This window comes from Erinaceus europaeus, chromosome 4, assembly GCF_950295315.1.
Source record: "Erinaceus europaeus chromosome 4, mEriEur2.1, whole genome shotgun sequence".
NCBI classification, from domain to species: domain Eukaryota; kingdom Metazoa; phylum Chordata; class Mammalia; order Eulipotyphla; family Erinaceidae; genus Erinaceus; species Erinaceus europaeus.
In genome coordinates this window covers 90,788,479-90,804,254 of record NC_080165.1, presented here as the reverse complement: position 1 = coordinate 90,804,254, position 15,776 = coordinate 90,788,479, and the positions used below count along the sequence as shown (strand labels likewise).

Below are 15,776 nucleotides of genomic sequence, written 5' to 3'. Positions count from 1 at the left end.
ACTACTGTAAAAAATGGTGACTTCACCATTTTCAGCTGATCTTGGATGGACCTTGAAAAAATCATGTTGAGTGAAATAAGTCAGAAACAGAAGGATGAATATGGGATGATCTCACTCTCAGGCAGAAGTTGAAAAACAATATCAGAAAAGAAAACACAAGTAGAACCTGAAATGGAATTGGCGTATTGCACCAAAGTAAAAGACTCTGGGGTGGGTGGGTGGGGAGAATACAGGTCCATGAAGGATGATAAATGACATAGTGGGGGTTGTATTGTTAAATGGGAAACTGGGGAATGTTATGCATGTACAAACTATTGTATTTACTGTTGAAGGTAAAACATTAATTCCTCAATAAAGAATTAAAAAAAAAAGATAGTTCATTCAAATTAATCAGGTAGTACCAGTTTATCAGCGACTTTTCTGGGGATGGACTAGACACTAAGAAGTGTTTTTTCTAAACTATTTTAGCCGACATGGAGTTAACTACAGTATTTAATAAGAGAGCACTGCAATGAAGGAGTGGCTCAGCAGATAGAGTCCAAGGTTTTCATGTGTGATGCCCTGGGGCTCACTATCCTGCACCACACACGTGCCTCTGGCCTCTCTGTCTCTCAATCCTTAAACAAATAAATCTTTTAAATTGAATGTTTTGAATAATATCACATCTAATTAACGAAGAAGATGGCAAGTCAGAAAACATTCACTAGGGGGCGATGTCCTACTGCTGTGCATGACATCTGAGCCTGAAGATCAGGTTCCTAAGGTTGTCAAGATTTGAGTATGGAGGCCCCAAAGCAGCCTTCTCAGACTGCCTACGATTTTGTCTAGTTGTCCTAAACCACTGCAAATATCACACCTGCTTGAGCACACATGCTACCAGGTGCAATGACCCAGGTGCAAGCCCCTAGACCCCAGTCGAAGGGGGGAAGCTGCACTGGCACTGGCAATTAAGCAGGCCTGCAGGTATCTGTCTAGCTCTGTTCCTTTCTTTCTCTTTCTCTTTCTCTGTCACCTCCTCCACTCTCAATTTCTGTCTAAATAAATAAGTAAAGTGACATGAAAAAATAACCAGACATTTTGGAGAAATGGATGATGATAGATCTGGTGAAGGAAATATGCAAGGCGAGCCTGGGGCATCCTGTTCTACTACAGAGTAAGAAAGTTGGGGTCATATCAGAAGGACCAGGAGCAGACTAGAAGTTACCATGGAGTAAAAAATAGGATATTTGAGCCCCGTTAAGAATAAGCTCTGATGTGGTCTGGGAAGTGGAGCAGTGGTAAAGCTTTGGACACTTAAGCATGAGGTCCTGAGTTCAATCCCCAGCAGCACCATGTGCCAGAGTGATGTCTGGTTCTTTCTCTCTCCTATTTTTTTCATAAATAAATAAAATCTTTTTTAAAAATAATAATCTCTGAAACTAATCAACAGTCATATTTAAACCCATCCCAAGATAATATACAAACTTTATAATAATAAATATTAATAATAACATTAATAAATATTAACAATTTGTATAAAAATCCAAATATATAATAAGCTCAGTGAGGTCTTTTTAAGATGTTATACAACTAAATCACTTTGAGAAGTAGCGAGTATAAATAATCAAGCATTTATAATATCCCAGGGTGTCTAAATATATTATGAAGGCAAGATTCATTTTACATAAAGTACCCCAGGGGCATATCTCCTAGATATGACCATGTTACTGTGCACAAGGATTCAAGTTCAAGCCTCCAGTCCCCATCTACAGAAGAAAATTTTCACAAGCAGTAAAGCAGTACTGCAGGTGTCTGTTTATCTCCCTCTCAATTTTGCGCTGTCCTATCAAATACAAAATGAAAATAAAAAAGAAAGAAAAGAGGAAAGAAGGAAAGAAGGAAAAAGCAAAGAAAAAGAAGTATCCCAGCTAATAAATTAGAAATGGAGATCTGGTGGTGAGAACTGTGTGGAGTTGTACCCCTCTTATCTTATGGTTTTTGTCAGTGTTTCCTTTTTATAAATAAAAATAAAAATTAAAAGTAAATTAATTAAAAGGCTGGCAAGATAGGGATGTTAACACTTTATAGCCACTGATAAATCAATGGGTCTAGGCACTAATCATCAATCATATTAAATATTAACGACCCGCTCAGTACCACCTATGAAGAATCAAACCTTAAGCTCATATCTAGTTTCTAATTTTAAGTTCCAATTGTCAAAAAGTCTAAGGAATAAGAAGGATCTCATGTGGTGCGGGAGGTGGCGCAGTGGTAAAGCTTTGGACTCTCTATCATGAGGTCTTGAGTTCGATCCCCAGCAGCACATGTGCCAGAGTGATGTCTGGTTCTTTCTCTCTCCCCCTATCTTTCTCATAAATAAATAAAATCTTAAAAAAAAAAAAAGAAGAATCTCACAAATAGTAAAATTCATACTACAAGAAACTCGATAAAAGCAAGAGTACAAATGACTTAAGATATGTAACAATGAATTACAATGAGTGAACTTGAGTTTGATCCTGATTTTCAGTAAATATTTTATACATTTTGAAAAGTACTGGATTAGGTCATACAGATTTCAAATTCATTTTCCCCCCCTTTTGTTGCCCTTGTTGATTATCATTGTTGTTGTTGTTGGACATGACAGAGAGAAATAGAGAGAGGAGGGGAAGACAGAGAGAGGGAGAGAAAGATAGATACCTGCAGACCTGCTTCACCGCTTGTGAAGCGACTCCCCTGCAGGTGGGGGGTCGGGGCTCAAACCAGGATCCTTACACCAGTCTTTGCACTTTCTGCCCACCATGTGCACTTAACCCACTGTGCCACTGCCTGGTTCAAATTCTATAGTGCTGTGAAGTGTACTGAACTTCAGCTCGAATAATCATTAGCTAATTTTTACACAGCTTTAAAAACTCATGTAATTTATTTATTTACTTACTTACTTACGGAGAGAAACTGCTCCCACCAAAAAAAAAAAAGGTGTCAGGAATGTAATTCCCAAGTTCACATGCAAATCCTATGCTTTACCAGCTGAGTCACCTCCCCTGTTACCTTATCAAGTTTTTTGTTGTCATTTTGTTTTTATGAAAGACATTTCAGCAACATTATATGCTGTCCTCCCAAATAGGAACTTGCTTGTTTATTGCTCTAAAATTGGCAGAACTCTTTAAAAAAAATTAATAAATAATCTTTATTTATTTGATAGAGACAGCCAGAAGTTGAGAGGAAGGGGGAGACAGAGAGGAGACAAGAGAGACACCTGCAGCACTGCTTCACCACTTGTGAAGCTTTTCCCCTGCAGGTGGGGACCAGGGGCTCGAACCCAGGTCCCAGCGCAATGTAATATGTGCACTCAATCAGGTGTGCCACCACCTGGCCCCTGGCAGAACTCTTAATTGAAGTTTAACCAGTAAGTAAAACTACTCATTCCTTCAGGCTAAGATAAGATGTAAGATAAACACCAGAGAATACAGGTCCAAGAAAGATTCAGAGGACCTAGTGGGGGGTTGTATTGTTATATGGGAAACTGGGGAATGTTATGCATGTACAAACCATTGTACTTACTGTTGAATGTAAAACATTAATTCCCCAATTTAAAAAAAAAGTAAAAAAAAATAAAAATAAAAAGATAAACACCAGAGAACTTTGTCCTGCAAACTTTTATTATGGGACTCTGTGCTAATAGGTCTTTCTTACCATATACCATGTTTTTGTTGTTGTTGTTGTTGTTGTTTTGTTTTGTTTTGTTTTGTTTTCCTGGGTTTGGAGCCTGTCAGATGTACTGAGAGGCCTTTTGGAATTATTAGTCAATCCAAAATGACTTCAGAAAAATTATTATTTTATGACTCTATCTTGTGAATAGGCATGACTTGCCAGCAATATTAAAATTCATGTGTTTCATGGTTTAACACCTTGGCCTGGTGGTTTGTTTTAAAAATCAGAACCACACTTTATTTCAATTCGTTTTACAGGAAGTTCCATAATGATACATGCTAACTGCCCTGGAATCCTTATTCAAGCTTTGGTTCAAATGCTGTAAAATTTTAACATTACTTCTGTCGTTTCAAATATCCACTCTGGTAAGCTGGTGAAGGGTGTGGTGTGTTGCCATCTATCATGGGAAAATAAAAACTGTACTATGTGACAACAGTGGCCTTTTTAATCAGCATTACTTCCAGTAAAGAGATTTAATAAAAATAAACTGAGTTGCACCATGAAAATATTAAATAATTCAGACACCAAGTGGCAGATGCTACTATGACTCCATCCTGAACTCTCTGGGCAGATGACCTGGCCAATGCGTCCCAGAGAAAACAGGCTGGAGTCATGGATTGACCTGCTATTGCCCGTGTCCAGCAGAGAAGCAATTACTGAAGTCAGATCTCCCACCTTCTGCATCCCATAAAGAATTGAGGTCCAGGGGCCAGGTGATGGCACACCTGGCTGAGCACACATGCTACAATGCACAAAGACGTGGGTTCAAGTCTCTGGTCTCTACCTGCAAGGAGAAAGCTTCAAAAGTGCTGAAGCGGTGGTGCTGGTATCTCTCTGTCTCTCTCCCTATTTCCCCCACTTCCCTCTCGATTTCTGACTGCCTCTATCCAATAAATAAAGATAATAAAAAGTAAATTAAAAGATATTTAAATAGAAAAAATAATTTTGCTCCATCCTCCAAGAGGAGGTGAAATGTTAGGGGAAGATGATTAGAGGGCTCTGAAACCCAATTCCATCAGGCCCCAGAGAGAGAAGAGGAAAAAAAGACATTTGAAAGTAGTAATAGGCGTAGGTGTGACTTAGAAAGGAAGAAAATGTAGGGCCATAGAAAAAGAATGGGCCAAAAAAAAAGGTATATATATATATATATATATTTAGAGAGAGAGAGAGAGAGAAGTGGTTACAGAAATAATACTCAACCAGGGAGTCGGGTGGTAGTGCAACGGGTTAAGAGCACATGGCAGGAGTCGGGCGGTAGCGCAGTGGGTTAAGCGCAGGTGGCGCTAAGCACAAGGACCAGCGGAAGGATCCCGGTTCGAACCCCCGGCTCCCCACCTGCAGGGGAGTCACTTCACAGGCGGTGAAGCAGGTCTGCAGGTGTCTGTCTTTCTCTCCCCCTCTCTGTCTTCCCTTCCTCTCTCCATTTCTCTCTGTCTTATCCAACAACAATGACATAAATAATAACTACAACAACAAAACAAGGGCAACAAAAGGAATAAATAAATTAATTTAGAAAATAAAAAAAAAAAAAAAAGAGCACATGGCGCAAAGCGCAAGGACCAGCCTAAGGATCCCAGTTCAAGCCCCTGGCTCCCCACCTGCAGGGGAGTCACTTCAAAGGCGGTGAAGCAGGTCTGCAGGTGTCTATCTTTCTCTCACCCTCTCTGTCTTCCCCTCCTCTGTCCATTTCTCTCTGTCCTATCTAACAACGACAACATCAATAACAATTATAACTACAACAAGAATGAAAAACAAGGACAACAAAAGAAAATAAATAAAATATAAAAAAAGAGAAAATATATAATAGTCAACCCATATCTGTGATCTTGGGAGAGCTACTGCAGTTTCCAATAGAGGGAATGAGGACACAGAAATCTGGTCATGGGAACAGTATTGAATTGTACCAGTTATCTTATAGTTTTGTAAATCAATATTAAATCGCATAAGTAAGTAAATATCCTTATTAACAAAACTAATGTAAAGTTCTGGTTTGTTACAACTACCTTTTCAAACACAGGCAAGTAACGGGTTTTAGCTTTCTCCAGGATTGAAGCAAGATTTGTCTCTTTTTCTTCCGGGGGCTTAAAAGCAGTTCCTGCAATCATTAGCATCAGGTCCAGGGTTCCATCTGCATACATGTCAATCCTAACAAAATATCATATGGATGACAGTTTGAGAGTAATGTTTGAGCAGGGGGTTTCCTTATCTACCACTTCTATGGTATAAGCAGATATTGCAGCAAAAGTCTTTGAAACCCTTCTCTCTTTAGCTTCTGTCATTGGGAATCATTTCTGGAGTCAATATCCACCAAGTGACCATAGACAATATAGTACATTTTCTAGAAATGTCATTAAAGAAAATGATTGTGAAAGAATTAATACCTCTAAGGTAAAATCTCTATAAACAAATATCTAGATTATTACAGTTTAAAATTTTTTAACTGAGTGAAGTTTACCAGAATTATAAGACCATTTGTACCAGAACACCTTTGCTTATTTAGAGAAAATATCTAATTTAGCAGGCCTTCCATTAGTGTAGCAGATGAAATAAAACAGTTTGCTTTCTCTAAATAAAACAGTTTGCTTTCTCTATCAGACTAACAGCTCTATATCATTCACTGTAAGGTTAATCTTTCATTGACAAGCACTTTTTTTTTTTTTTTTTACCAGAACACTATTCAGTTCTGGCTTATGGTGGTATGGGGGATTGAACCTGGGACGCTGGAGTCTCAGGCCTGAGAGTCTGTTTGCAGAACCATTATGCTATCTACCCTCCGCCCGATAAGTACTTTTTAAACAAAATCATTTGTTTATTTCTAGAGAGAACCTGGGGGCTAGATGGTGGCACACCTGGTTAAGCAGACACATTATAATGCACAAGGACTCAGGTTCAAGCCCTTGGTCCCCACCTGCAGGGGGAAAGCTTTACAAGTAGTGAAGCAGGGCTGCAGATGCTTCTCTTTCTCTTTCCCTCTCTATCTCCCCCTCCATTCTCGATTTCTCTTTGTCTCTATTCAATATTAAATAAATAAAATTTAAAAGAGAGAGAGGGAGAGAGAACCAGAGCATCACTCTGGCACATCAGATGCTGGGGTTTGGATTAAGGACTTCACACTTGAGAGTCCAGTGCTTTGTCTGCTACATCACAGACCCCACACACAACAGGTCCTTTTACTAGTGATTTAATAATGTCTTATGCCAGGCTAGCGTTGCGGGCAGGAGAGAGGATCTAGGGACTCGTGGCGGCGTGGTAATACAATTCTTTATTGATGTGGGAGCCCCAGAGTCAGGTGTGAGCACAGTGGGTTAAGCCACGTGGTGTCAAACCACAATGGCCACCTCCTGCTCTGCACGCCAGCCCTTCTCCCGGTTGGGACGTGGGAGAGAAAAGAGAAGAGAGTGAGGAAGAGAGAGAAAACAGAAACAGAAGTGGCTTTATAGGGTAAAACCGGAAGTGGCAAGTCAGGAATGGAGATGGCTAGGAAAGGGGGTGGAGAGAGGCAAAAGGCATGCTGGGAAGGTGGAAGTGTCCTTAGCAACTGTTGTGATGGTTTTAACTGGTGGGATTAATTAACACCCTGCAGGTAGGGTGGGTCTCGAGGTAGAAAAAAGATAGATCAGGCAAAACAATGATTATGTAAATAGGCCATAGTGTCAGCAATGGAGGATGGAGCAGGGGGGCTGCCCAACAGTTTTACAAGATTATAAGATTACAGGGGTATAGTTTCACACCACATCCACCACCAAAGTACTGTGCCCCTCCTGTCTTTCTTTTGAATTATATTTAAAAGAGTAATTTAGGTGGTCTGGGAGGTGGCGCAGTGGCTAAGGCACTAGACTCTCAAGCATGAGGTCCTAAATTCAATCCCCAGGAGCATATGTACCAGAATGATATCTGGTTCTTTCTCTCTCTCCTATCTTTCTCATTAATAAATAATAAATTTTAAAAAAAAGTCAACAAGGGCAACAAAAGGGAATAAATAAAATAAATATTTTTTAAAAAAAGAGTAATCTAGCTTTGTTGTCCTATATGAATTACAAATAATTTTTCTTCTTAGACTGACACCTAATCTCCATGGCTTGTTCTATTATTATTATTTCTCCTACCATTTCTTCTGTGTATATAGACCATACCCTTGTCCTAATGCTGTAGTGAGGAGATTTCAGGAACCACTGAGAAGATTCCTTGACACCAAATCCAGATGAAATTTTATAGTTTTGAGTGTTCATTTCATCTCAATTCTACTTATCTCCTATAAGAACAAACTATTCCTGGGAGTAAGAATCCAGTCATCCTCAGTCAGGTCTACAACACTGCAGAATAGATACTTGTTGTGGTATAGAGATGCAGTAAGAGGAAGAATTTAGGTGGGGGTGATCTGTATATTTTAGGGCTTGTGATCAAATCTGACAGCTCCTTCCATCAATGTGTGGTATATGTTTTCCAGGTAGACTTCCTGATTGTGTTTAACTAACAGGATAAGGTGAAATCAATGAGGTCCCAGTTCTGAGTCTAACGCTTGAGGTCTTTGATGGTTTGGTTTTCTGTAGAGCTTCATCTCATGGTCATGAAAAATGAGTGCAAGATGAGATGAGAAACAGACGTTTGGTCAATAATCAACAACTAGGGAGTCCAGTGGTAGTGCAGCGGGTTAATCACACGTGGCACGAAGCGCAAGGACCAGTGTAAGGATCCCGGTTCAAGCCCCCGGCTCCCCACCTGCAGGGGAGTCGCTTCACAAGCGGTGAAACAGGTCTGCAGGTGTCTATCCTTCTCTCCCTCTCTCTGTCTTCCCCTGCTCTCTCCATTTTTCTCTGTCCTATCCATCAATGATGACATCAGTAATAATAACAGTAATAAATACAACAATAAAACAAGGGCAACAAAAGGGAATAAATACATAAATATTTTTTTTAAATAATCAACAGCCAAAAAAAAAACAGTATCTCCTGGTAGACAAGTGTCAAGATAAATCAAGCCTGACCCCAGATGATCCAACCACCCAAATCACCTAGAGGCTGGTAAGCAATACGAAATGTTTGCTGATTTCATTCATTGTGTTTCAAGGGCATAATTAATGCAGCATTATTTGTGGTAGTGGATTACTGATCCAATTGTCAATGTTTCTTTGCTGAGTCAGTCAGTTTCATATTTACCAGCTCATTTTATGAGAACATGTTTTCTTAGGAGTGGAAAGAGAATATGAAAGTGTTGAATACAAATTACTGTGAACAAAAAGAGAGAACTATAATATTTGTTGTTATATAAAAGACATCCTGGGTGTAGTCTCTCACCTCAGGGTGGGGTGGTGGTGCACCCAGTAGAGTATGCACATTACCACGTGCAAGAAATCAGGTTCAAACCCTGGGTTTAATACCCAGCTCCCCACCTACAGGGAGGGGTGAAGCCTCAGGAGTGGTGAAACAGGACTGCAGTGTCTCCCTATCTGTCACTGTCTGCCTATATCAAACAAACAAGCAAATAAACAAAACTGACAATGTGGCTTCAACATGCAGGTACCCATCCCTAAATAACCCTGGTGTCAATAAAACTTTAAATAAATAAATAATGGTTTTTTAAGAAGGGCATCTCCCCTCTGTGCCCCTTGGCTTCTCCTTTCAGCTTGCTCTGAAAGGTTACACTCAGTCCAGATCTCAACTGGTGCAAGACAGAAAAGCTAACAGTACTCATCAGTTACAGCAGGATAATCTACAATAATATCATCCTTTTGTTCAACATTGTCCTTATAATGTTAATGATAGAAAAAAAAAAAAAAAAAAAGAAAAGATTTCTGGCTGACTAGGACTATTGCCCCAGTGAAATTTGCACATTCTCTCCATGTCTTTGTGGGGCTGGTTCCTTTACACATTCCAAAGATGTGCACAACATTATGTTCATTGGCATGTTCACATTGTCCTCTACAATGTAAGTATAGGGATGTGTGATCCTGCTTCATGCCCTGACCTGCCAGAATAGACTCATGACCCTGAACTAGAATGGCTGTGTTGGAAAATGAATTAATTAATCAATGGATACAAATCACTAAACAGTGTTTAAAATTTGAAGTGTTTTGGTTTTTTCTGTAGAAGTTTGGTGTTTTGTGATCAGAAATACGGTTTTGTGATCAGAAAAATTAACTCTTTTTTTTATTTTTAACTTTTTAAAATTATTTATTTAGGCTAGAGACAGAGGGAAATTGAGAGAGGAAGCGTAGATAGAGAGGGAAAGAAACAGAGATGCCTGCAGCACTGCTTCACCACTTGTAAAGCTTCTTCCCAGATGGGAAGGGGGAACTTGAACTTGGGTCCATGCTCATGGTAACATGTGTACTCAGCCAAGTATGTCTGGTGCCACTTTGTTCACATATTAACCAGAGCACTGCTCAGTTTTGGTGTATGGTCCTATGTATTGAACCTGTGACCTTGAAGCCTCAAATATGAAAGTCTTTTTGCATCACCCTTATGCTGTAGCCCCAGCCCCCTTAGCTCTTATTGATATCAGTTAGTCTGTGGTAAAATCAATGTCATTATATCTCACTTCAACTAAGTTGCAGTTTCCAAGGGCCTACATATGATACTAAGTGACAGCTTACTATATAGGCATAAACACTACGGTACCTGGCTCTCTCCTTCAGGTCCTTCCCGTACAAGTTGTACTTGGCAGCAAGGTAGCTGAGGATGGCTCTAGTCTGAGTCAGCATCATTCCATCAATTTCAACCAGAGGGACCTGGCCAAAAAGCAGGTGCCCATCTGTGGTTTGAATAAAAAGAGGTTAAATTTTCTTCTTCCATGGCTGTGATAACCTTAGAGGAGGGCTCACTTCTGACATGTAATAGGTATGACTCTTTGTATGACAACAGGAGAGGAATAATAATAAAAAGAACCCAGACAGACCTGGGTCCAATAAGTCTATGGAGGTACAGTCATTTATTCAATGTATGGTATAAAAATCTCTTCAAGTTATTTGTGATTGCCATTGCTTGTAGTGGAATAGGTAGAAATAGAGGAGGAAGTGGGTTTTTTTTTTTTTTTTGAGGGGGGCTTCCACATAATAATGTTCTTGGAAAATGGCTGATGAAGGGGTAAGTAGATCTTTCCTACTAAATGAAATCTATTGGCACACTGAAAATTAGAAATATAAAGATCACTTTTATCTTAAGATAAGCAGATAATGATAAAGAGAAGCTAATCTTGCCCAAAGTCATATCATTTGTAAATGAAAGATCTGTTGGTTAATTAAATGTCTTTCTTAAAAAAATAAAATAAATAAATAATTTGTGGTGGCCTGGGTGATAGCACAGTGGATAAAGAGTTGCACTCTCAAGCATGAGGTCCAGAGTTCAATTCCTACGATCACATGGGCCAGGGGGTCATACTCTGGTTCTCTCTCCCTTCTCTTATTTTATAGATAAATACATATCAAAAAAATAATTTGGAAAATTATTTTTAAATAAAAAGAATAATTTGTGTTAAATTAATGACCATTTATTAGTAATAATGGGAGTACCCAGGTTACCTTAGATAAGGAAAGTAGGGGCTGAGCGGTGGTGCACCCAGTTAAGCACACACACTATCAAGTACAAAGACCTACACAATGATCCCAGTTCAAGCCCCTGCTCCTCACCTGCAGGTGGGTTGCTTCACAAGGACTGAAGCAGGTCTGAGTTGTCTATCTTTCTCTCTCCCTTGCTATCTCCCCTTCCTTCTCAATTTCTCTGTTCTAGCTAATAAAATGGGGATGGGGGAATGGCCACCAGGAGCAGTGGGTTCATTGTGCTGGCAATGAGCCCCAACAATAACCCTGGAGGCAAAATAAATAAATAAACAAATAAGCACAGTACTGTCAGGGCTGTTGGAGATTTAAGAAGTACTAGTCTCAGCGGCTGGGCGGTGGTACACCTAGGAAAGTGTACATATTACCATGCACAAGGACCTGGATTCAAGCACCCACTCCTCATTCATGGGAAGGGAAGTTTCATGAGTGGTGAGGTAGTACTGCAGGTGTCTCTATCCCCCCTTCCCTCTTGATTTCTTTCTGTCTCTAACAAAAAAAATATATAGTGTGGTCTGGGATGTCACGGTGATAGGGCACTGGACTCTCAAGCATGAGGTCCTGAGTTCGATCCACAGTGCACATGTACCAGAGTGATGTCTGGTTCTTTCTCTCCTCTGATCTTTCTCATTAATAAAATAAATTTAAAAAAAAAAAAAAATATATATATATATATATATATATATATATATATATATATATGGAGAGAGAGAGAGAGGAGGGAGGGGAGGAGAGAGTGAGAGACAGAGAGAGAAAGTACTAGTCTTTCCTCTCAGTGTGAGATTTTTCTGGGGGAGGGATTTTAATGATTAAGGGATTCTCAAATCCAAATTTAACAAAATTCAGATTTGTTCACTTTGATTCTATAATTGAGATATGATAATACAGTCTTTATTAATCTGTTAAAAACCACCAAGAATAAATGTATATGAATTTAGTAACTAAAGAATAGTCAGATTCTTATTTAAACTTCCCCTTACAGATAATTATGGATATTGTGGATATTATGGATATTAAGGATAATTTTAAAGTTTTTTTGTATGTATGTGCCACCAGAGTTATTGCTAAGACTTAGGATCTGCATGACAAATCTGCTGCTCCTGCGAGCCATTTTTCTTTTCTCTCTCTCTCTCTCTCTCTCTTTCTACTCTACTTCTCTCATTCTTTCTTTTTTCCCCCTCTTTTCTTTTCCATTTGCTAGGGAAGGGGTAAACTGAGAGATAAGGGGGTGATAGAGAATAAGAGAGAGAGACCTGCAGCACTGCTTCACTGCCTATGAAGCTTCCCCTCCCTGCAGGTGGAAACCAGGGGTTTGAACCCAGGTTCTTGCACATGGTGTGAGCACTCAACTGCTGCTCCATTGCCCAGCCCTTCATCTTTATGGTTTCTTAAAGGATTCTTTGGTAGAATGGGAGTGTTCAACCACTGATGCTTCAGTCAGTATCATAGCTAACTGAAGTCAGTGTCATAACCTACTCCATTGACTTTTTTGAAGGCTAATGAGACAATACAAATGACAAATCTAGCTTTGTCCCAAGCCACAGCAAATAGCCAGCCAATATTATCAGTCACACTGTGTACCTTTTCTAATATCACTAGTTGTCATTCTAGATCTCTGTGTTCTACATTGAAGTGAATATTTCCAAAAAACAAACTTGTACATTTTCTAATAAAATAGCTTTGAGTAAATATAAGCGCACCATTCTGCAGCTTCTCATATTGTTCTCTTGTTTCAAGAAATTCTTCTTCAAACTAGGTAAAGGAGAAAAGACATTGTTAGAATTTTAAGATGTGGGAGTCAGGTGGTAGCGCAGCACGATAAGCCCAGGCAAAGCACAAAGACCAGCGAAAGGATCCCGGTTAGAGCCCCCCGGCTCCCCACCTGCAGGGGGGTCGTTTCACAAGCAGTGAGGCAGGTCTACAGGTGTCTGTCTTTCTCTCCCCCTGTCTTCCCCTCCTATCTCCATTTCTCTCTATCCTATCCAATAACAATAACTACAACAATAAAACAGCAAGGGCAACAAAAGGGAATAAATAAATATTTTTAAAATAAAGAAAGAATTAATTAAAAAAAAGAATTTTAAGATGTATGTACAAGAAAAAAAGGAGAGAAATGTGCACAGTATGAAATGCCCAATGGCTTCCAGGATGAACCACAAAGCTATCAATTACCACACAACTAAAAATTTTGAGTGTTTCCATGGATTAGTCTATACCAGACATGGATGGGACTGGCCTGGATTTTATTTAAAATTCTTTCTCCTTCAACTCCTACAAAGAAAGACAGTTCGGCAAAAAGAAAAGTGAGTACTGCTTAAAGGCAAAGTCTTGCATTTGGAAAAAAAAAAGAACTTCTTTAGTCTCATTCAAATCCCTCTGCTTCCTTTTCCCAATCAGGAACCAACCTCCACTCCAGCTGCAGCCAACAGCCAGCGAATGGACTCCATCCTGCCCCTGCCATGAAAGTAGTAGAGCTTGGGTTTGGCCACCATAGCTTCTGTTTCAGGGTTTCCTGGAGGGGAAAAATAAGAAAAACATGTTTTAAGAAAAGCCTAGGGGAGTCGGGCGGTAGTGCAGCGGGTTAAGCGCAGGTGGTGCGAAGTGCAAGGGCCAGGGTAAGGATCCCGGTTCGAGCCCCCGGCTCCCCACCTGCAGGGGAGTCGCTTCGCAGGCAGTGAAGCAGGTCTGCAGGTGTCTATCTTTCTCTTCCCTTCTCTGTCTTCTCCTCCTCTCTCCATTTCTCTCTGTCCTATCTAACAATGACGACAACAATAATAACTGCAACAATAAAAAGGGCAACACAAAGAAAAATTTTTTAAAAATTTAATTTAAAAAAAAAAGAGCTACAGGTCCAAAAAGGATGATAGAGGACCTAGTGGGGGTTGTATTGTTATATGGAAAACTGGCAAATGTTATGCATGCAGAATCTATTGTATTTATTGTCGAATGTAAAATATTAATTCCCCAATAAAGAAATAAAAAAAAAAAAGCCTAGAAGCCAGGAGATAGTTCACCTGGTAGAAAGCACGTCTTATCCTATTAGAGGATCTGGGCCAGTGGCATGGGACTAAATTGCACAGGAGGAACTTGAGCTGTGGAATGCTGCTGTGTCTCTTCTTTTTCCCTCTCTTTCTCTCTTGCTGTCTCTCTCCCTCTCTGTTTCTCTCTATCTTAAATAAGGGGGTGTGCAGTGGGGAATAGTCCACCAGTGGTGGAATCACACAGGCATTGTGTTCACAAGGAAGGAGAAAAAGGGAAAGACGAAGAAAAAGGGGGTGGGGGTAGAGAGTATAGTGGTTATGCAGGTTATGCAAAGAAACTCTCATGCCTGAGACACTGAAGTCCCAGGTTTAATCCCCAGGTACCAAAGTTGATCAGTGCTCTGGTAAATTAATTAATTAATTAGTTAATTAATAAAATGAAAAAATAGGAAGTGAGGGATGACTAACCCATATCATATGGAGTATCTTCATTAAAACAAGTCTAAAACAGGAAAAGTGAAACTACCGTTTAGGCAATTATCCATAGGACATAAAACTATAAACTAGGTTTGAGTTCAGTAACTTACTGCTAACAGACCACAAAATGAACATTTCAAGAAAACTAACAGAGAAAATGAGTGGGGGAAGAAAGGTTACAATGCATTCTTGTCAGCCTCTCCTGAACAAGACTACTCCCAAATTCTCTGGTCTCCTAGAGGGCCCCAGAGGATAGTTTAATAAGGGAGTGTAGGCAGGCCCTCACACTGTTAGAAATCCAAAGGAAAGAAGTTTAGGACACACATAAACAGTAGGAGCCAGTCCTGGAGAAATCTATACTCCAGGAGTCATCCAGGTTTCAGGTGGCAGAAAGGCAGAAAGCAAAGGACATAGGTAACTGACAAATGATTCATGTCCTCACTTAGTAACCACACTTCAATACGCCCTCATGCCCCCGTTCTCCATCCATCCTGCTGCTTTCAGACAAAAATAAAGCAAGGGATGGCAAAATAGCTCACTTGGATAGTGTGCTGCTTTGGGATGTGTAAGACATAGGTCCAAAACTGGCCCCCACCACACTGAAGAAATGCTGTAGCCTCATTCAGCCTCTCTCTCTCTCTCTCTCTCTCTCTCTCTGCCTTTTTTGTTGTTCTATTTCTTTTTTTGTTTGTTTGAATTTATTATTATTATTATTTATTTATAAAAAGGAAACATTAACAAAACCATAAGATAAGAGGGGTACAACTCCACACAATTCCCACCACCGAACTACGTATCACATGCCCTCCCTTAACAGCTTTTCTATTCTTTAACCCTCTGGGAATATGGACCCAAGGTCATTGCGAAATGCAGAAAGTGGAAGGTCTGGCTTCTGTAATTGCTTCCCCACTGAACATGGGCGTAGACAGGTTGATCCATACTCCCAGCCTGCCTCTCTTTTTCCCTAGTGGGGTGGGGCTCTGGTTGTTGCTCTATTTCTATCTAAAAAACAAACAAACAAAAATCCTGGTGAAGTTAAATATCAGCATCTTGCTTGGGAATCTCCATCTCTCTAC

At 39.9% G+C, this 15,776-nt stretch overlaps 1 protein-coding gene across 2 annotated transcripts in view; it reads right to left on the bottom strand.

Moving 5' to 3' along the window:
* Positions 1 to 15,776, bottom strand: part of LOC103107697 (glutathione S-transferase A4-like) — a 58,185-nt gene that overhangs the window by 18,099 nt on the left and 24,310 nt on the right. For both annotated transcript variants that reach the window (XM_060190043.1, XM_007516507.3), the window contains exons 2-5: positions 13,648 to 13,754; positions 12,943 to 12,994; positions 10,308 to 10,440; positions 5,694 to 5,835 (exon numbers count right to left, since the gene is read on the bottom strand). In XM_060190043.1, the coding sequence (XP_060046026.1) occupies positions 5,694 to 5,835; positions 10,308 to 10,440; positions 12,943 to 12,994; positions 13,648 to 13,754 (434 nt within the window). The remainder of the gene's footprint in view (positions 1 to 5,693; positions 5,836 to 10,307; positions 10,441 to 12,942; positions 12,995 to 13,647; positions 13,755 to 15,776) is intronic.